Genomic DNA, 23851 nt, shown 5'->3' with positions numbered 1-23851 from the left:
AAGATGAGAAAGTAATGATTTAAATGGTGTAATTGTAATAGCAAGAAAATAAATACTATTTATAGTTGAGTCAATTCTGGACAATGAGAATTTAAAACATATTTTTAATAGGAAAGGGATTCATTTCATTTCAGTTAAATCGGGAAAATAAGAATTTTAATAGAAGAAAAATATTCATTATAATTAAATAGATCGAGGGAAATAAGAATTTAAAATTAAAGAAATTGGTAAGAGTGCTTTTAGGATTTGAATTCAAAAGCAAGAACATAAATTGAATTAATTCGTATGAAGGAAACAACATTGTTCAATATTTTTCATTCAGAATTTTTAATCTAGGGTTTCCATTATAAAAAATTATTTGAATCTCATTTTTTAAGAAATTATTATTTGGTTTAGTTAAAATTTAAGTTTATGATAAATTTAGATATTTTCAATTAAATATTTATTAAATTTTGTTTTCAATTCACTATTTAAAATTTTTATATTTTTCAATTAAATATTTGTCGTTTAATTTTTTTCATTATTATGTTTTTGTTTTATATATTAAGAAATACGAGTTTTTTTTATATATTTATATTAAACACAGTGATTAATTTAAATGATAAGTAATTTTTATTAATTTATTTTTTTATATTAATTCAATATTTTATATTTCTTAACACAGAGAAAAAGGATGATAGAGTAGTAAAATAATAGTAATATTAAACTGGTATGAACTCAAGTAAAATCTAAAAGTTGATTATTCAATAAAATAAAGGAACAGACTCAATTCAAAATATCAAATTTATTAAGAAATTGTACTTAACTAAGTCTTATTATTTTTATCTCATATTAACAACTCTAACTTTTTTTTAGTTGAAATTAAATATAAATAAACATTAACACTGGAAATCTTAAATGGGACTGGCTACACATTAACCGATTTTAGTCTAAAGAATTACTAGTTTCGTAGGTAAGAAATATATCAAGTTTTTTTTTTTTTTTTTTTAATATCTAGTCGCCAATGCAACACTAGTACAATAAAAGATGAGATCGTGTCATGTTTGTCCCTTTTACTTGTTTACTCTTATCTCCTTTTCTCATCAATGTCTCGCTATTGGTCTTTATTCTCTTGCAGTTGTAATCAAAATTCAACATCGAATAATGTTTGGAGTTACAACATATAATATAATTTCTGTTATGGTTGTGGGATCAAGAGTTTTAATGTGGGATTAGAGTTTAATAAAAGATTTGTCAAATAAATGTTTATGAACTGGGAGTTTCGATCATAAAATAAGATAAGCAAAATTGTAGATTTCAAATAAAAAAGAAGATAAATGAAATTCGGGATTTCGAACAGAAAGGAAGAGAAACGAAATTAAGAATTTTGAACAGAAAAGAAGAGAAGCAAAATTGGGATTTCAAAAAGAGAAAAAGTCAAAGTGCAAAATCAACATTTCTTTAACATCGAAGTGGGTTTCATTTAAGGTCGAAAGTGTATATTTGTTGAATATATATGATTATTTGTGTTTATTTTTGGGTTTTTGATAGTGCTATGGTATTGCAATGATTGGACAATTTAGGGTTTTTAAAGTTGTGGTTCTATTTTAAACGTTTTCCAATGTAGTGTTTCTTTCTAACTTTTTGTGAAACATGGTCGATTGGATATTTATTTATGGAATCACTTGATAGTGGTGGTTTCCAATAAGTGAGATGTTATTTTCATTGTGGTTCTCCATTATGTGTGATGGTGTTTTCATTATGGTGTCTATTTGAATTTGTTGTACCAGTGTTTTTAAAGGTATGGAATGTAATATGTTTTATATTCTTTGGTCATTTTTATATATGATAGGGTTAAATATATAGGCATATATTAGTTAAGAGGAATGACTCTGTTTTCGAAGTGGTCTTTCACCATGGTGGTAGGTTTATCAATAGTGGGTCGTTGAAATATGTTGGAGAAAGCGGTACTTTGGGATGTGATCTAGAAAGATGGAGCTCTTTGAGATTTTGTCCATTCTAAAGGATATAGGTTATGTGAATGTTAAAGAGTTGTGGTATTCAATGGGTGAAGATTCTGTGTTATAAGGAAGGTTGAAATTGTTATGTAATGACAAAGGTGCATGTCATATGGTGAACATTGACACACTAAATGGTCAAGTTCACTTGTATGTTGTACACATAATGTCAAAACCTCAAATAATAAATATGTTGGAATATTTACCTGGTGAAGGTCATTGTAATGATGGTGACTGTGAAGAAGTTTATGTCGAGAGTCAGGATGGGGTTCATTTGGAAGGAAAATGTAATTGTGAAGAAGTAAATGTGGATGGAGAAGTTGAGGTTGGTGTGGATGAGGTTGTTGTGGATGGAGAGGGTAATTGTGAAGAAAAAGTAAATGTGGATGGTGAAGCTGAGGTTGTTGTGAATGAGGTTGTTGTTGAGGGAGTGGGTTTGCATGAGGTTGAGGTAGAGGGATATGGTTTACATGAGGTTGTTGTGGAGGGGGAGGGGAGGGTCAGAATGAGATTGCTATGGAGGGAGAGGGTCTACATGATGTTTGTCTAAAGGAAGATGATTTGCATGAGGTTGCTATGGAGAGAGAGGGTGAGAGTCAAGATGAGTATGATGTTGGTAGTTCCAATAGGTTCGAACAGGATGTCTTGAGTGAAGATGATCTGATGGATGTTAGTGTACATGGAGATGAAGTGGAAGATGATTTCTGGAAAGGTAATGTCAAAGTTGAAGTGAGTGGACCAAGTGGGTCTTCTAGTCGATTTCAATTTGTACATGATTGATGTTTATCTGATAGTGAATGAGATTCTAAGTTTAGGTAATGTTGTATTAAGTGATTCATCGAATAATGATAGAGACTAGTATGGAAACTTTGGGATTTTCTCAATGCCCAAAACTATGTATGAATATAAATAGGAAGTGGAGACATACTTCACTAAAAAAGAAGAGTTTACTGAAGCAATAAGAACCTATGGCGTGGAAAATAGTAGAAAATTAAAATTTTTTAGAAATGACAAATAAAGAGTTTGTGTTAAATGTTGTGGCGCAAAAGACAAATGTCCATGGTACACTTATTATGCTTATAAGGCAACACAAAATACATGGTAGTTAAGAAAAATTATAAACAAGCATACCTAGAGTAAAGAATTAAATATATGTTTAGTGACTTCAAAATGGTTAAGTGACAACCTAGTGAAGACCACAAAAGAAAATCCAAATATTAATCTAACTGACCTTCGAAACAAAGTTTGTAAGAAATGAAACATTGGTTTGTCTAGGTCTACACATTTAGGGCAAAAACAATGGCATACAAAAACGTTGATGGTTGCTTTAAAGAACAATATAAAAGAGTATATGACTATGCAAATGAGCTACTGAGGTCAAATCTTGGATCAATTGTAAAAGTGAATCTAGAACATCATAATGAGGAGAACCCAATATTCAAGAGATAGTACGTGTGTTTGGAGGCATGCAAGGACAACTTTATATCATGCAGGCCTATTATTGGTTTGGATGATTGTTTTTTGAAAGGGAAATATGGAGGTGAATTGTTAATTGTTGTTGAAAGAGATGGTAATGACCACACATTGTCTTTGGCATACATTATTGTTGAAGTTGAGATTCAGGAAACATGGACTTGGTTTTTGGAGTGGTTGATTGACGACCTTTGTGAGGCTACATTATGTTCAAGATGTACATTTATTTCAGACCAATAGAAAGTAAGTAATACATTTCTTTCTTGTTCTGTAGTATGACACCTTAGCCTTGACTTTGACTGTCATAATTTAACTGTGATATTTTGTACAATTACTTTCATAGGGACTTTTTTCAACATTACAAAAACTTTTCCCTGGCATGGATCAAAGGTTCTGTATGCACCACATATATGGAAATTTTAGAAAGAAATTCCATGACAAAAATCTGAAACATTTGTTATGGAAGCAATGATGAGAAACATTAAAGAGTTGAATGAAGACACCCTTAAACATTTGATAGCTATTCCCCAAGGCAGGTATTCAAAACTCAAAACCATGTTCATTATTTATAATTGTTTGTTAATGTTTTAAGTGTTTCATTTTTTTTCAACTAGATTTTGGTCAAGGTCAAGGTTTACAACAACAACTGCTTATGACATGCTTGTGAATAATATTAGAGGCTTTTAATAGTGTAATAGTCAATTCAAGGAGTAAGCCCATCATAATAATGATGGAAGACATTCATATCTACTTGATGAAGAGATGGGCAACACATAGAACAAGATAACTGCATGTGAAGGTTCCTTATGACCGAAAATTAAAAAAAGACTAGAAAAGGAATTACACAACACAAAATATTAGATACCTACGTATGATTTTACAACAACTTCAATTATTCATGATTAAATATGGATTGGCCCATTATGATTTTAATTCATTTTCATTTTGCAGTTGGTTAGGACTGAAAATATTTGAGGTCGCACACACGTCCACCATTGGTGATAAGTTTGTGGTAGATATAGATAAAATAGAATGTAGTTGTAAAAAATGGACTATAACAAGAATCTCATGTTGTCACACACTGAGTGTCATGACATTTTTAAATATCAATGGAGAAGACTACATCCCACATTGATTTAAGAGGTCAACCTATGAAGAAATATACCTTTTAATGATCTACTCTGTCAACGCTACTCATCTATGGGAAATGAATTCAAAGTGTGATGTTTTGCCTCCACCTAAAAAGAAAAGAAGACTAAAGTCTTGGGAGTTAAAGAAGGATGAAACAAAACTAAGATAAGGAGAAACAGAACTAAGACAAGAAGGAACACATAAGAGATGTAGAATATGTAAACAACTTGGACAAAAAAGAACTAGTTGCCAACAAGCAACTCAAACAGGACACCAGGTAAGCCCACCAACAACATAACCATCAACCATAGTTGTTGCACATCCTCAAGGAAGTCAGCCAATGTCTTTTGAAGAACAATGTTCTCTGTTTGAATTGAAATGAATGTCATGTTTATTTGAAGCACAATTTCACTTGAATGTTTTTTTTATATTAGACAAAATTTCTGATTCATTTAATAACATCACATTACAATAACATCATTTATATCCAAGTTCGTCACACTTGATACAACCCACAAATTACATAGTTTGGTAATGACAACATGTCCCTTTTACAACATTTGATGAATTTTTAAACATAGCATTCATATTAATTAACTTCTACCATTTCTTAGAAATCATAAGTGATTTTTCTAGAGTATTGATCTTTCTCCTTTGCCTAGCAATAATAACATCCCTTTCATTCCCGTTATCTTCATTATGCCATTTAAAATAATTGAATCCTTGAAAATCTTCATTTGTACTCTGATGTTCAAAAAGTCCAACCATAACAAATTAGCACCAAATAAATTTACCCCAATGAAAAAGTAAAACCACACATCAAACCTTGTAGGGCAACCCCAAAATTGTTTCCCACCGTTCTTAATAGTTTTGACAACTCTCAAGATTTTGACCTCCCTACAATGACATATATGTGTTCCAACCAATCCTCTAGACGAACCACCACGAGAGGTCCTTCATGAGCAAGATGAACAACACTGATTCCATGAAAGTTCAACTTCGTCAACCAACTCGCAACGACAGAAGAACACTTCGTGAAGCAACTCGAAACAAGAGAAGAACACTTCGTGAAGTAACTCACAACGAGAGAAGAACACTTTGTGAACCAAGTCCCAATTCGCAACTCGTAACGATAGAAGACCAAGCTTCAAACTTCACTTGGGGGTCAAACTTCACTTAGGGCAAGCTACAAGCATCTCCTTTAAAACAACTTGTTAAGAACATCATTGAACGATAAATTTACACTTTTTTACTCGTTCCAAATGTATTTTGCCACATCACCACAGTGTTTTTCCATATCACCACACAATTAATGTCTTTCTTGGAAAATTAACGGAATAAACTTGATTGATGTACATTAATCTAATTATGAACGAAGTTAACACTTTTTAAAAGTAGGAACCAAATAGACACATCCTAAAAGTAAAGACCACCCAAACAATTAAACCTTATATATATGTTTTAGTTAAATATTCTTTAATTCATAATCCTATATGCAAAATTAAAATTCATTCATATCCTAAACTTTGATAGATTTTAATTCTTAAACTTTAAAAATGAATTAATATAGTTATTTTAACCTCGCAATGTTAACTCTTTTGTTACCACTTAAATAGTGTTTTAGAATAGGATTTGAGTTATTTTACACTATATGATACGTTTTAATTCAAATGTCAACTTAAAATACTATTTAACATGTAAAAAAAATAATTAAGATGATTAAATGAAAATGACTATTTATTTTTAAAATTTAAAAATAAATATCTATCAAAAAGTTTGCAACAAGAATAAATTTTAATTTAATATCTAAATTTAGAATTTAAAAACATATTTAATCCTATTTTTTTAAGATGTAATATTTCATTGTTAACTTTGTAAAATCTCATTTAGTCTCCGCTTCAAAAAATCTCACTCAGCCTTTTAATGCTAACAATCCCTAAAGATAAATTTAGTTTTAAAATTGAAAATTTATTTCTACAATAAGTTTAACTTCATTCTTTTAAAGACTTTTCGTCTCTTTATGTAAAAATGTAAATTTATGATAATATGTTTAATTTAAGAAAATAAAACATTAATCACTCTAATTAATAATCATTAACATCTTATCTTATTAAAACAAATTTCAAGGTAATAAAATTGTATAATAGTGTCTTTAAGTATTTTTTACAATTATATATCTAAAATGTTATGCGATCTTTTTAGTGTGTGGTAATTAAAGGATAATTTTATTTTTTAATAGATAAATAAAAACACCAAAATATAATTTTATCTACCAATAAATATGTTAGGTCTCCGGATCACACCATTTTCTATGTATTTTAGTGACAAGTTGAATTTTTTTATAGTGTTTTATACAATGATTTGACACACTTTATAAATTTGAATTTGTTTTAGAATGTTGCAGTGAAAGATAATATTTGTTTCATTTTAATCTTTTTACGTAAGAAGTATAAAATAAATTTAAAAATGATATAAAAAATATAATAATTCTTTAGACTCAAAATAGTCATTGAATCATGTAGCAAGTGAAGGAGACAGGGAGGGAAATGCTACTGCTAGCATGGAACACGTGGAAGAAAACATTGTGAGAATGAACACGTGTAAAGAAAGGAGAAGCTATTAAAGGATTTTGTTCAATGATAAGAGTATGACTCTGATATGATCTCTTTTCTGTTTCTGCTGCAGAAATCTGATTTCATCTCTCCCTCTCTCTAAAATTGAATCTTCCATTTATCCATTTCTTATCTTCTTCTTCTCAAGTAGAAATATACACTCGGGGAATTCTTGATTGAAGAGTATTTGAAATTTTCAATATTGTTATTTGTTAATTTCTTGTTCCAGTTGTAAACACATTTACAGAGTTACTATTCTGTTTGAAATAAATTCCCCGTTACATTGGTGCTTTCAATGACGTCAATGGCTGAGAATACTCGGATGAACGACATGCAAACTAAGCTCACTTCCATTTTGAATTGGATCGAGAAACAACCAGATCGTGATAAAGCCAATCGCGATTTGCTTATTCAGTTTCAAACAACAAACAACGACCGTATGGATCAGTTGCAGAAATTGTTCGATTCGTTGACGCATGGAGAGAATCGGCACATTGATGCTTCGAACTCAATTGTTCGTTGTTACCGGTGACTCCTTCCGCTTCTGCGTTGCCAGTACGCAACATATCCTTGGGCTTTCCTCATTTTGATGGCACCACGTCGGTGTTAGAATGAATTTTCAAAGCAGAGCAGTTTTTTAATTATCATCATACTCCTGATCAAGACAGAGTTGAGATAACTTGTTGGAAGTTCCACATTGACTAGAGATAAAACCAATTTATAATATATAATTAAGGTGCAAACCTCACCTTACAAGCCGATTTTGTAGGGTTGAGTTAGGCCTAAACCCACTTTCTAATATGGTATCAGAGCCATGGTTAAAGCCTATCCTAGCGAGTTCTAAGTGGGCATTTATGTTTCTATTCCACCCGTTGTAGGGCCACTATTGGACCACCCAATTTCTACTATCACACACAAGATGTCTATACCTCGGCGTGAAGGGAGGTGTGTTGGAAGTCCCACCTTGACTAGAGATAAGACCAATTTATAATATATTAGTGAGTTGCAAACCTCACCTTACAAGCCGGTTTTGTAGGGTTAAGTTAGGCATAAAGCCACTTTCTAATATAGCTTCTATACATTTTGAGAAGGATGTGATCCCGTGGTTTCAAATGTTACCTCGTATGGCGATAGTTCACACATGGTTAAATTTAATGAGAGCTTTGGAGAGCCATTTCGGACCATCTCCTTTTGACTCGCCCGCTGCAGAATTGTTCAAACTGTATCAATCAGGAACATTTTCAGAGTACTACCTCAAATTCATGCTCTAGCTAATCGATATGAGGGTCTTACTAATGGCGCAATGTTAAATTGTTTCTTAAGTGGTTTAAATCGTGATATTAGAAGGGATGTAGTGGCTTAATGCCCTACTAATCTTCTGCTAGCAGTGTCTTTGGCTTTGGCCAAATTGTATGAAGAAAAGTATGCTCCAGTTACCCATCAACGTTCTACCACATATAATCAGAGATATTCTCCTTTGTCATCTACCAGTGCAAATCTTAATGCAACAAAGTATCTACCAGTGCAAATCTTAATGCAACAAAGAATACTGTGAAACCCTCATTACCTTCGCTGTTTCCCACACCTACCAGTCCACCAATACGCCTTTTCATTGTCAAAAATATTATCCCTGTGAAGATGCAATTAAGGAGAGGAAAATATTTATATTATTCTTGTGATGAAAAATTTAATTAAAATATATATATATATATATATATATATATATATATATATATAACTTTATAATTATATTTTATCACATATCAACTTAGTCTAATCATCATATTAGAATCAAAGTAATCTTTGATTCAATTATTGTAGCTAAACTCATTAATAAACAACGTGAATCATGATATTAATGTGTGATATGAAAATTTTAAGTCATGCGATCTAATTTAATTAGAAAAGAATAATGTATTGATGATCAATCAATGATAATGATTCCAATACCAATTATTAGAATCCATGATAAAATAAAAAAATAAAAAAACTATCAATTATAGAAACTTGAATATATCATGTTAAATTATTCAAACTAAATGAAAAGCAGAATGATTTTACTAACACTACTTTCTTGAAAGAACCATTTAACTATTTCTCTGTTTCTTACTGATAATAAAATGTCAGAATATATAAGAAAATAATGTGATTTAAATTTTTTATCTATTTATTAATGAATAAAATTTTCTTTAATATTCGTATTTATCATCACAAAATAAAATTATCCTAAAGTTATTAATATCTTTAACATAATTCATATATAAGATGAATGTTACATTAAAATAGAATCTTGGAGAGAAAATGGAGATGGACAGTACGATGATGTAAAATATTAGTCAAAAAACAAAGTATTGAAGGGCATGCTTTACACGTGTTACAAAATTGCAAAGTAATTTATAAATTTTGCAGCATCCAGCGTCCTTGTATTATTCTCATGTACCTTTCAGTTCTGATTATCGAAAACGACGATACCTTCACGATATTCATATTCAAAACGACATTTTCCGTCTACTGCTCAATTATTAAGGATTTTGTTTTAATTTCTTTTAACACTATTGTTTATTTATTGGAATTAATTTTATCGTTCTATTCATAAACCAAGATTTTAATTCTGAAAATATATAAAAATGAGATAAATCTGCATTATTAATTTCCAGGTTTAATAAACTTTCTATCATTATAATAACTATTTTAATTTCATTCCACAGTATTTGAATGCTTTTAATTTTATTTTTTTATAAAGAATAAGTTAATATAATATCTTCTGTTAAATTTATGATAGCACTTCTTAATGTTTATTGTTTGTTCATAGTCTCAATTTCATCAACAAGTCAATAAGTGCATCATTTGTTATTTATTGTACAGTTGTTACACGTAAACGATTTTTCTCCCTCCTTTTGGAATACTACTCCTTAAATTCACAACAGATTATAGATTATATTACATATAAATTAAAATTATTAATATTTACTTGTTAATAATAATCGATTTCTAATTAAGTTATATTTTCATTTAAAACAATTGAAGAATATTTTATTAATAATAAAGATACAGGAGCTAAAATAAATACTAATAAAAATAATGATACTTTGACAACATTTTTTTGACAATATTTTAATAATAATTATTTAATTACGTGTCAATTGATTGATCTATGTTAGTATTTATGATTATTATTATTATTATTATTATTGATTGTGGAGTAATTTTGGATCAATAAAAAAGACATATAAATGATGTTAAAATGTTGTTTGAGTTCTTAAGAATTCTACTTTTTTTTTTCATATAAATGACTACTTCTTCCTATGTTTCAAAAAAATTCCATTTCATTCTTTTTTTTTTTCACTACATATTATATACAATAAAAGATTATCTGGCACAAAGATTCTAAGTTGAAAAAAATAGAAACTAAGATACAGAACTTTTCAAGAAGAGTTTAAAAAAGATTATTTTACTGAGAATTTTAAAATATTTCTATTTCAACATAAATAAAAAGGAATACTAATCCCATTTTAGGAAAGGTATCTTATTCCTACCCATAATAATATAAATATGAGTTATTTTTGTACGTGAAGAGAATTATGTCTATTTTTAAGGTTACTACAGTCGTTGTTTTGTAGTTACATATTCCTATTCCATCCAACCATTGAAATAAGCACGTTTGTGTTGTCCTTTGTTCCTTCAAACTCAAAATCACTTTATTTATAATTGTTTCACTGGGACAACACACGGGAAATGGCGTTCTCCACAGTTAGCGTCACCGCTGCTCCCTATGGCTCTTGGAAATCCCCCATCACCGGTGACGTTGTCTCTGGCGCCACCAAGGACCTGGGCGGCACCGCCGTGGATGGCCGTGGCCGCCTCATTTTGCTGGAATTCCGTCCATTAGAATCAGGGTAAGCAAGGTCTTTCATTTATCTGTTATTTATGTGTTTATTTATTTTTCTGTATGAAAGAGAGAGTGAGAGTGAAAAAGAAAATTAAATATGAGTGGTCTTAAATAAGGTGTAAATATGCCAAAATGATTTATGAAATTCAAGTAATAGATTTATTTTTTTAAAAGTCTGATTTCATCAATTAGTTTGTTATTTCATATTTTTAAGTTATAAAATAGGATTGACCTTTCTCTACGTCAATATATAATTTTACTAATAATTGTTTTTATTACTATTTACTAGTACTATTTATTTCAACTATTACCATTATTATCAATGTCTTTATTTTGGTGATTACTGTTGACTTTTTGTTATTGTAAAGATTATTGCCACCCCAACTAACAACGTCACTAACAACGTCACTGTCAATACCATAAACCCATCATATAAATATATGGACAAAAATATTTTAACACCATTTTTTACACTATTTTGACACTGCACACGTGTCAAGATGTGATTGGACGATTTCAAATTAAAAAAGTTGAGACAAGGGTATATTTGGAAGAGAAAAATCAAAGTTTGTTTTTTAATTTAAAATCGTCCAACCACATTTTGACATGTGTGCAGTGTCAAAATGGTGTCAAAAAATGGTGTTAAAATTTTATTTTCCTAAATATATACTTCTTTAACCTCTTTTTTATATGATATTTATATTTTTAAATTCATTTTTTTTAAACTAAAAATTCAAAAGAAAAATAAAACTAAAAACATCCTAAACATTTTAAAAAAAATTAAAAACTAATTGTAATATTTAAATGTTTTGAAACGTATATCTAAAAACCATCTCTGAAACTTAATTTTGTATTCTCTTTTATCCAAACGAATTTCAACGGGGGTGCAAAATAGTTTTATCTTAATATTTTCTTAAATAAATTTTTAAAGTATAACACCTAAATATTTCTGATCACCTAATAAAATATTAAAAACTGTTATGTTTTTATATAATAAATCCTAAACATTCACTCTTTCATTTAAATGCTTTTGATTTTTTGAGTTTGCATGTTCACCCTTTTGGCTTGGCACTCCTTCTTGGTTCAGGCGTGGAGTTCTTGTTCTTGAGCCAGAAAAAGTAGGAGGTGAGACTGTGGATATTACTCCTAAGGAGTTTGGAGTGAGAACATTGGCTCAGGAATATGGAGGCGCTGCTTTTACTGTTTCAGGGGATGTTGTCTTCTTTGCAAATTACAATGATCAGAGGTTGTACAAGCAGTCCATCAGTTCTCTGGGTCAGTATTGCAAGCGTAAATTTTCATTATCCAATACCATATTTTCCATTTTTGTAGTATAGTTGCCATGAAATGACATGTTTGTTCGTGCCCCCTTTGATCTGATGTCTAGTTCAATCTATGTTAGTTGCATTTTGTTTTGTTTTCTCTATAGACAAAGACAAATGTTTTGAAAGTGGAAAGTTTTATATTGAGATGTGTAAAAATGTGTTTTCCTCTTATTTCATAATACACTGTAGTATGAATTTAAAAGAAACTTCCTTATTTCAATTCTTTAATCAGTAACGTAGTTAACAAATGTTGAAAGTTGACGTCGATTAGATATAAAACTAATGTAGGAATATTGAATTTGTATTATGTTACTATCAAAAGGTGTATGTTAAGCATTTTTTGTATTTCATTGTTTGAATTTTATGGTTCATTTTCCTTGTAGATGAGCCTCCTCTACCATTCACTCCGGATTATGGTGGACCTGTAGTCAGCTATGCTGATGGAATATTGGATGCACGATTTAATCGTTTTCTTTGTGTTAGGGAAGGTAAGAAATCCACTATAAGTTTATCTTCAACGCTCAGGTAGCTTGTTGTTGTTAAATCGTTCATTTATATGATCATAAATGCTTAATCATGTTGCTAGATCGTCGTGAAAGCAGTCTAAATCCACCTACAACTATTGTATCCATAGCACTTGGCAGCAAAGATGTTCAGGGTAAAATTTTCCATCTTACTAATGTGTTTAGCTTGTGGAGAGGATGAATGATATCGTTGATAAGTATTTCATTGTTGCTCATCCAAGGTTTTCGAAAGTTTGTGTTATTTTCAGTTGCTTGAGGGTTGTTTCCATTGTGCATCAATTGTTTGATATGATGTCTGACTCGGTTGTGTGACATTCAGAACCAGTTGTTCTAGTTGGTGGGAGTGACTTCTATGCCTACCCACGTTTAGATTCTAAAAGTGAGAGAATAGCATGGATTCAGTGGAATCACCCCAACATGCCATGGGACAAAACAGAACTTTGGGTTGGCTATATTTCTGAAAATGGGTGAGCAAAACTCTCTGTTATTATGGTACAAGTAACTTATAAGAATTGAGATAGTTTGCTTAACATGTAGGCATGTAGATCTCCCAATTGTGGAAAGGCAGAATCGTTTTCTCTTCTTATTTGTGTTTTGGTTTTTCAAGTTTCCTTCAAGTCTATCTATGATATGCTGAGCTTAAATATGAATGTCCACTTCCTGTGCCTTTGGCGATATATTCTTTCTTTTCTGAAGAATCCAATTCAGGTCTAATATTTTGTCGATTATGTAACACTATATGGTGTTGCCCTTTTCATAGTTAAGAAAAGGATGCAAGGATCACTTGGTCTGTATCACATTTCAAATCTTAACTATTAACACAACTTATCCACCCTCTTGTCTCCATGCACTATTTATATACAGGGTCATGCACAGATTTTATTCTCTCTAAAAGTTTTTCCTCTTAACCTTCTATTTTGTTTCCTGCTTTGTATCCTGGATCTCATTTTCAAGTTCTAGATGATAATTGGATTACATGTTTTTTAGTATATGCATAGTTCATGTTTCAACTTAAAGCTTGATCATCTCATGGTTTCCTGCAGTGAGATCTACAAACGTGTTTGTGTTGCTGGGAATGATCCTTTACTTGTGGAGTCTCCAACTGAACCCAAGTGGTCCCCTGAGGGTACATAAACTAGCTTTTTTGTAACTCCCTACCCCAAACAATACTTGGTTGTTTTATTCAACCGAAAGTTGACATATTACCATTAAATCAATCATTTAGCTTTGTTTGGTAGATGTTTCCTTTCGATAGTCAAGTCATGATAAATTTTGTTCAGTAAATGTTTTCTTAAGATCATCAAATCATTATAACTCCAGACATAGGCTCAGGATCCTTGATCTATGTTAATCTTGACCTCGTAATGTTCCATAATTTAAAACTTTTATGTTTTTACTTTCATGGTTTTTACTCATGTTGGTTTCTATTCGCATTGATGGAGGTGATTTTAAACTTACTACTAACTTCAATAGGAACATTTATTTTGATCTTTCTGTGCATTCTGGTTATTATATTTTATGTGAATATGCAGGGGAGTTGTTTTTCATCACAGATAGAGAAAATGGTTTTTGGAATCTCCACAAATGGGTAATTTTCATTCACCTATTATTTCTCCAAGCCATTAACTATCTGTGGTAGTTTTCAAGAACTTCTGATTTTCTAATTTTTGCAGTAATAAATACTTTGATACACTGAAAAATTTTGTTTATATATAATTTTAGCAAGTCTACCACCTATTCAACCGATCCTACATCAAAAGCGAGTTTGCTTAATAGTTAACTCGAAAGCACTGTGTGAACTCGTAAACTCGACCGAGTTAACTCGCGAGTTCGATAACATTGATAGTACTTACACTATTTGTGAAATTTATTAAACATAAACAAATAGATGAAGAGTTCGTAGTCAACTAGACGTATTTCCTGCTGATAAAATATAAATTTGTTGGTTTTTCAAAAAGTAGAATTTCTATGTGTATTTTGCAATGGAGTCAACTTTAAAATTTTCAAATTAAGATGTTGAAAAGTTTTCTACTACAAAAGCTAACCTATGAATTTTTTATGACTTGTTTGTTGAGAACAACTAGGTATTGAATATCTTTCTGATATGACTTGTTTCTAACATTATCTTTAATATACAAAATTTCCGGAAGAAACATTTTATACATTCCAGAATTAAAATCTCGGTAGAGTATTTAAAAATCTTTCGGGAACCATTTAACACTTTTCTAAAAATATAATTTTGAAAGTGATTTGTGAAGAATGTATTAAGTTAGCAAGAACGTTTAAATATTCTGGAAGTAAAATTCTAGAAGAGTGTTTAAACTCTTCGGTAATTTTGATTATGGAATGTATTAAACACTCTTTTGGATATTTAATTCCAAGAGTGATTTAATCTTGATTTAATAACTTGCAATGACAAACTCATCTTGAAATGGCTAATTTCAAAACAACAATTGAAAAATGAAGGATTATATAAAATTTACGTTAAAATTATTTTTGGACATGATTCATTATAGTAAACTTCTTTTGGGGCTTGATCCACTCAGTGAGGTTCAGGTTAAATTAGTTATACAAATGCTTTCTGTTGATATTTTGCTCTTCATATGATCGCTTGCTCCCTCTCTGTTTGGCTTGGATTTCCCTGTGCAAAGGATGATTGTGACAAATAATTCAGTTGCAAGCATGCTTGACTGCCTTTTCTGGTTGGACATGCTGTAGCCACTAAAAGTTAATTAATTATTTGAATTTCTACTTTTCCTTTTCTAACTTCTATAATAATTAACTGCAGATTGAGTCTGAGAATAAGGTCATGTCAGTTTATTCTTTGGAAGCTGAATTTACAAGGCCACTCTGGACTTTTGGTGTGAATTCTTATGAATTTGTCCAAAGTTCTAAACAGTTAATTGCTTGCAGCTACAGGTGATTCTAAGTCTACTACCTATAAATTTGTGTACGTGTGTGTACAAATTGGTAATTTAATTCAAAGTTTTGCATTTTGTAGGCAGCATGGAAAGTCATATCTGGGTATTGTTGATGTAGAGGGCTCAAAGCTAACTGTGATTGATTTCCCTTGCACAGACATAAATAACATAGTAACTTTCAAAATTGCTTCATTGTTTTTCTCTTATGGCTTTAAATAAATTTTTGAAATGCATTCTTAGTTGTTCAAACATTTCGTTAGACATCTGGTAATGATTTCTTGTACGTGGAGGGAGCATCTGAGGTTCTTCCATCATCAGTGGCCAAGGTACTTTATTATTCCACCAAGGGTTTCAAATTAGCAACTGCAACACCTAAATTGTAGTGTGATTTTATATCATGTGAATTGCCTCAACGCATCTGCAACATAGCTGCAACAGGGTCACAACAGAACTTTAACTCCATTCTGTGTTGCTTTTTTTTTTTCTTGTCTAAAAAGGACATTCAAATTTCAATCTTCTATTTCAAGTCTCTATGGTTCATGAGGTGTTGTAGTATGGGTGGTTACAGAAGTGTTGATAGGTATTTGATAGTGGAAAATGATGAAAAATCTTACAATTTATACAGTCTTATAAATTAAAGATATACTAATAATAATTAGAATAACTGTGGAATTCTTTTTACATTTGGTGAAATCATATAACAATTTCACAACACTCTGAAATGAAGCCCTCACAATGACTGCAACTGCAATTTCCCTAACCACAACAGCAACTGCAAATTAGAGTTTCAGCTATCATTCCATTTATTTGTTATCTTGATTCACCCCATAACAACTCTCTTGCTTTCCAGGTGACTTTTGATGATGATAAATCAAAAGCAGTGGATTTCAATATTATCTGGTCCTCATCACCAGATAGTCTAAAGTATAGCTCATACATCAGTAAGCCAGAGTTGATTGAATTCCCAACTGCCGTTCCTGGTCAAAATGCTTATGCATACTTTTATCCACCATCTAATCCTGATTTCCAAGCTAGTGAAGAAGAAAAGCCTCCACTGTTATTGAAGAGTCACGGTAATTCTGGGTCCTGAATTTGAAATTATCACTTTCTATTTGATATTTTTATGTTTGTTTGATCAATTGGATGCTGAAAATGTGGTCTTCCCTTTGCATCCAACATTGTTATGCAACAGAAACTCCTATATGTACATTTTTTGAATATTTCAGGTGGCCCAACTCAAGAAACTCGTGGAATTTTAAATTTGAGCGTTCAGTATTGGACTAGCCGAGGTTGGGCAGTCGTTGATGTTAATTATGGGGGAAGCACTGGTTTGTTTCTCATCTTGTGGAAGTGCTGGATATTTTTTTTCATCCTTTTCACTTTTACTTTTAGTCCCTATAAAATTTGTTTTTGGTTTTGGTCCTTGATTTATCTGAGTCCCCAGAAAATATTCATTTTTGTATAAACTTGTAGCCTGTTTTAGTCACTTTGACTTGTATAGAAGATGAAACTTAGTTTTTTTCTGTCTTTCATACTATTTGGAAGGTTATGGCAGGGCATACAGAGAACGACTTTTGAGGCAGTGGGGAATAGTTGATGTTAATGACTGTTGTAGTTGTGCTACCTATTTGGTAATTGTTATCTACTTTTTTGGTTGGTGAATCTTTTAAGCAAAGGGCTATATGATATACTCTACTATCTAGGTGGAGAATGGAAGGGTGGATAAGGAGAGGCTGTGTATAATGGGTGGCTCTGCTGGTGGTTATACCACCTTGGCAGTTCTTGCTTTCAGAAATACTTTTCAGGCTGGTGCTTCTTTGTATGGAGTGAGTGCATCTTCTGACAGTTCGTTTTCCCATTTTTTCCCCATGAGTAATTCATTGTGCTACTGATTATTACAAAAGTTGTATAGTAATTTGAAATAACAACTTGGATTAGTTTTAAATAGATTTAAGGTATGAGTTTTAATTTCTTAACCTTTTGGCCAACAATATCAAGGAAGCTACAGTATTTGTTTTATAACTTCAGCAAAGAATATAGCTATTGCTAAGCATCTAAATTTATCAGTCGAGTCAAACTATTGAACTGAGTTGGATTTAAGAAAATTAGATACTAGGCTTGATCAATTTATTTAAGCAAGTCAAATAAAAAGTATGAGTTTGAGTTGTTAAAAAAAGAGAATAAATTGAACTTATTTAACTTATTTATTACTTAATATAAAATGTGCTTAGTCATAAAACAAAAAATAACGAGTCTTTAATGTTGAATTTTGAAAATTTAAACTCAACTCCTTTAAATTATCAAATCAATCTCAATATTGAGATTGCTTATTTAAATAAACAAATAAAGTTGATATTGAATATTTCAATTCCATTCATTTAAATCCTTAACTATTTTCCTACCAATGGAATTGATTTGGCAATGGGGGTCTATTGAACAGATAGCTGACTTGAATTTGTTGAGAGCAGAAACTCATAAGTTTGAATCCCATTATGTTGAAAATCTAGTTGGTAAGTCAACAATGACCATTTAAGGTACCTCTAATTTTTGTTGGTTTACTTGTTTCATTTGGTTCTCAGTTTATTACAACTGGTTGCAGGAGGTGATAAGGAGATGTATGAAAGATCTCCTATTAATCATGTAGATGATTTTTCTTGTCCCATTATAATATTTCAAGGATTGGAGGACAAGGTTAGTAACAGTGTTATTATTATTTCCCCTTACCATATCTAACATTTGAATGTAAATTGTAAATTGTAAATTGTCACCTTTTCCACTTAGTGAACATATAGTCTTCACAAATCAAGTTGATCAATCTATGCAATGCAGGTTGTGCCACCGGATCAAGCTGAAAAAATATACCAGGCAGTGAAGGAGAAAGGTGTGCCAGTTGCTCTTGTTGAGTATGAAGGGGAACAACACGGTTTCCGAAAGGTGTGTTCTGATTTAGTTATTTATCTTTTAGAATGAAACATTGACTATATGGAGTAATGTGCTGGTGCAGGCTGAGAATATTAAGAATACAATTGAACAAGAAATGGTATTCTTTGCACGATTGATTGGGCACTTTGATGTTGCTGATGATATTACTCCTATCAAAATTGACAACTTTGATTGCTAATGGCTTTTCTAGAGGTACTCATGTTGAATTTCTCTGCAACTATGTAAAAGAAAGTCATTAGCATTCTTTCTTCTCAAATCCAAATTGTGTTCTGCAGTAACTGAGAAACTCGGATGAAAATTCTTGCACCAATGAGCTTCTTCTGCCGCATTAGCATTCGAAAGAACAGTGTGCTGAGTTTCTACGATATCAATTTAGCAGTGTATCTTGTTTTCTAATTATGAATTTATGTTTTGAAAGTGTGTTGAAGACACTGTATATTTTTCTTTTCTACAATATCTGTCTTGAATGGATAAAGTGGACAATGATAAACCTTACCGTTATAATATTAAACTTTGTTATGTTTTTTTAGGCAATGTTAGTATATTTTTCTTTTATCAAACCTAAAATGGAAAAATTATAAATATAGGGAGTTAGATAATTTGTTTTTATTGAAAACCGCGATTCACTATAAAGAACTTCTTTACATATAAGTAACCATTTACTCAAATATTTATAAAAGAAATATATTCAAGTGCTTTATTTTCCTAAAAGTATAACTAATTGTAGCATGTACAATGTACCTATAGAATATTAGGCGTAGCAAATATCTGATGATTGAATAATTCATATTGAATCAAATGTGTATTACATATTACATAGTAAGAACATACATAACAAGAAGAGTAACCTATGTCATGTAGTACATATATTGATCAATGTTGCTTATATGCATACTTTTAGTATATATCAATTTTCCTTTTGATGATTTTGATCAATTTGTACATTGTAAAAGTTTTGAAAAAAAAAATAACATATGACCAATTATTGATAACATAGCATGCCTCTCAAAATTGGTGTTGTTCAAACTTCCAAACCATATTTTTTTTAACAAATGTTACATAAATTGATGTTAAAAGTGATGTGACTAGTTTGCCCTTTGAAAATGTTTTCATTTTTGGAATATTACTCATCATTACTGTTTTCAACTTAGGCAAAGATAAAGTTGTGGTTTGTCCGTAGAAACTAGCCAACATGGGGAGATCTTTCATTGCAAGACATTCTAGTTTGGGGAAAATTATGGATATATTTTCATATTCAGATATATCACTAGATATGACTTTTTCTATTTTATCACACTTACACAATCTGAGTATTTTGAGTTTTCGAAGATTTTTTATTGAAGAAAAGTGGAAATAAACTTTGGAGGTTGTCACAGTAAAAAAAATGTAAATTGACACCAAATTTGAGAAAAATTAAACTTGAGGGTCCTTGTTCCATATATACTTCAATTTGATTAGGTTAATCAATGCTAACATCTGTAATTGAGGAAATATTTCATGAATTTTTTATCAAGATTGTCATCTTCAAAATCAAATACCTCTGTCAATAATTCACCTTCGTTCAAAATTAATTTTCTCAAATTCTTGAATCTCGTGATCATGCTTGAGGAGATAACACTCAAAAGTTTGTTGTTGTTGGTCAAACTTAGATTTTCAAGTTCACAAAATGATTTGGATGGATAATTCGAGTGCCAAAGCTTCTCTACATTCATATTGATCACATAAAGTATCTTTAATTTTTCCACCAACAACTGCAAGAAACAAATAGTAATTTAAGCTTGTAGACCTGTAGATGACTTAGAAACTAAGCAGAATGAACGATATTATGTTGATAGTTTTTCATAATACCATGGCATGCACTTATATTACTGAATTCCATACTTACATTCCATCATGAATACAATAAGTAATCAAAATAAATACTAGTTACCTATATCAAATGACAAGAGGAAATCATGTGATTTCCATGCAAAATACACTCGATAAAAAGTTTGTAATTGAAACTTGCTGAACTTGAGAAGAAGTAATTTGTGTTAGATGACTCTTCAAGAGTTTCGAAATCTTCAATAAAAGAAATCATAGTAGAAAAATTTGCTATTTTTAATGTTTGAAAAGAAGGAAATTCAGATATAGAAGGAAAGGTAATCGAAAGATTTGGTAGATTTTCAAGAGAAACATCCTTCAATTCATGAAAGGTGAGTTTCTCTCTCATTCCGTACGTCCTTTTCTTCTTCTTTAGTGATAATAATTGTATCCAACGCCTCACAATCATAAATTTCCAGATTTGTTAGTTTTAGGGGAACTTGTAGCATATTAAGAAACTTACATTCCTTCACTTTTAGGTAGAACCTGAAAACATCTTTGCCAACAATGCAAGTTAACTTTGGAAGATCAATCAAAGCTAATTCACATAGTTGTTGTAAAAGGTATTTAGAACAAGATATTTCTTGATGAATATTAAATATTATTTTCAATTTCTTACACTTGTTAAAAAACAAGTAGGCTTCTTTTTACACCAAGAGGGGGGATGAATTGGTGTTTTATCAAAAATAAAATCTTTTCGTAATCTTGAAATCAAAGTATGAAACTTTTCAAACTTTCTTGAAATGCAAGTAATGAAAATTAGTATGCAGCGGAAAAACGTAGTTGACTGCCCTAAATTTAAAGTCGACTGTAAAGTAAAAGTGCAGGAGTAGAGAAAAGCAAACACTGTTTTTGTACTGGTTCGGCCAAGAAGGCCTGCATCCAGTGTCCTTCCCACCCAGGAAGCAAATGCACTATAATGGTTGCGGTTTTTACAACAAAGAATTTATAGAAGACCTGCACGTCAAAAATATAAATCTCCTCTCTAACCCTTAACCAAAATATAGGTAATAACAACAACAAGAAATGCAGCAAGATATCCCTTCTTCTACAATATGCCAACCACTCTGAACAATCCTCAAAGTGAACTATCCCTGAAATCACAAGAGGTCCAAAACCAGTAGTCTTTACGGATGCCAAGCCAGAATCAAATCAGCAGTCTTCAAGGATGTCAAGCCTGAGTGTGATCAAACAAGAAACACCTTCTTTGTGCAGAATATGATCGAGCAATGTGTGTGCAGTCAGCCTCCCTTTGAATCTCTTTCAAGAAAGATCATTACCGTCTTCTTGGAGAATTCTTGGAGCTCTCTAACTGGAGAATTCATATTGAAACAGAAATGAAAATGTCAGATCATCAAAAGTCTCTGAACAAAATCGTGTTCAGCCTATTTATAGATTTCTACTAAACAGATAGTCTCACAGTCGAATATGCTACTAATACAATCGACTAGATTATGACAGTTATAACAGTTCAGTCAAACTGGTAACATATAGTCAACCAAAAATAAAACACATTTAACACAGTTGACCAAGTCATCAATGCTCAACTAACTTTTAAAAATATAGTCGTTGGAGGGCAAGAGCATAACAAAATTTCAAACCAGACACATAATACAGTCGAATGTGTTTCACACATAGTTGACTTCAACATGCAAAACATTTTGAAATTCTTTTCTTCTCAAAATTTCACATAGCACTACTTCTCAAAATCTGTACAAAGATTTTAGTATAGTTGAATCTATTAATAATGGAGTCGACTGCACTATAACTTTGTCATACAGTGATATGTTCATAAAGTGCTTGTGGTTTTCAGCTTTAAAACATGTGCAATAAAACATATGTAATGATGCATTACACATAGCACATAAACATGTTCAGCAGATATATCAATCAATCAACATAGGAACATGTAACACAGTACATAAACATGTTCAAGAGATATAACAATCAATCAGTATAAGAACATGTAATTCATCAACAACATGTACGTGTTATTAAGCAATGTGTTGTCATCATAAAAAACTAGATTGATATAGAAATTGTGTATTCAACAATCTGAACAATCTCCCCCTTTTTTGATGTTGCACAACCATCATTAATAACCAACCATGTTTGCACAATCAAATACAAAATAGAGTAGCAGAAGATATATCACAGTTCAAGTACTCTGCATGTAACACAATTAAACAGCAAAATATCAAGCAGATATGAGACAGAATAAACATTCTCTCCCTTTCATAAAGCTTTCATAAATTCTCTCCTCCTTTGTGCATTAGCAAAAAAGGAATGCTCTAGATATTTATGCTGAAATACAAACAGAGATGCATCAAAAAGTATATGCAATTTTCAAGATGCAGTGATGCTCTCCCTATCACATTTAATCACATGTAAATGATAACTACCCCTGAAATGCAGGCATGTGAAGAAAAATGTGTGAAATGTAATACTCCCTCTGCCATTATGCATGGATATCAAAACCAGATCAGATGCACAATGCAATATATCACAGAGTATACAAACAGTATAGTACAGAGTTGTATCAAAGATAAGATATCAAACAGTTTAGTCATGCAATGATATAATCATAAACAATCTCACAATATTATCTCAACCAATATATTTAAAATCAATTTGATCAGAGATAATAACAGATAATCAAAATAAGAAATCAATAAAAGAAAAACAAATTCCAGAATTGGAATTTATAACCTTGTTATGATCAGTCAATTGCATTATTTTCCCAGTCGAATGCATTGCTTCCCAAGGTTGTTGAATTCCTCTTGTAGTTTCCAAAGCAATGTTCTTCCTGCAAAACCTTTCAAACAACTTTTCCAGATCAAGCATTTTAGTTATGTAGTAAATATAATCAGAAACAATAGAAGTCAATGTGTAAAGATGTGTAACAGATTAAACATAATCGACTTCAATCATATTATAGTTGAATCATTCACCATTCAGCACATCAGATTTCAATTAATCAAGTTAAGGCAACTGAATTAGATTCAAACTAAATTTCATTTCCTTGATAAAAAGATATTACATTGAAGAGAACAATCAAGGAGCAAAGACAAACAAATGATGGAATTCTAAGCCATACAAAACAGAAAAACATAGCCTATGACTCTAAACACTACAGGGTAAACAAAACTTTATTCTGATTCAAAGATTCCAGT

The 23851-nt window shown here is 31.0% G+C and overlaps 1 protein-coding gene across 1 annotated transcript; it reads left to right on the top strand.

Annotated features, from left to right (window-relative positions):
• The first annotated feature begins 10827 nt into the window (after positions 1-10827).
• Positions 10828-19343, top strand: LOC106764078. Its single transcript, XM_014648294.2, has 19 exons — positions 10828-11109; positions 12190-12377; positions 12811-12915; positions 13014-13085; positions 13271-13418; positions 13995-14077; positions 14484-14539; positions 15740-15870; positions 15953-16043; positions 16133-16198; positions 16723-16945; positions 17099-17200; positions 17418-17503; positions 17576-17698; positions 18313-18382; positions 18472-18563; positions 18702-18806; positions 18877-19007; positions 19091-19343. Exons 1-18 carry the CDS (start codon positions 10949-10951, stop codon positions 18991-18993), a joined length of 2019 nt encoding a protein of 672 aa, XP_014503780.1. The 5' UTR covers positions 10828-10948; the 3' UTR covers positions 18994-19007; positions 19091-19343.
• The last annotated feature ends 4508 nt before the right edge of the window (positions 19344-23851 follow it).

The sequence above is a fragment of the Vigna radiata genome, chromosome 6 (genome assembly GCF_000741045.1).
Source record: "Vigna radiata var. radiata cultivar VC1973A chromosome 6, Vradiata_ver6, whole genome shotgun sequence".
Classification (NCBI taxonomy): domain Eukaryota; kingdom Viridiplantae; phylum Streptophyta; class Magnoliopsida; order Fabales; family Fabaceae; genus Vigna; species Vigna radiata.
Note: the sequence above shows the minus strand (reverse complement) of the source record. Positions and strands in the feature narration are given on the sequence as shown.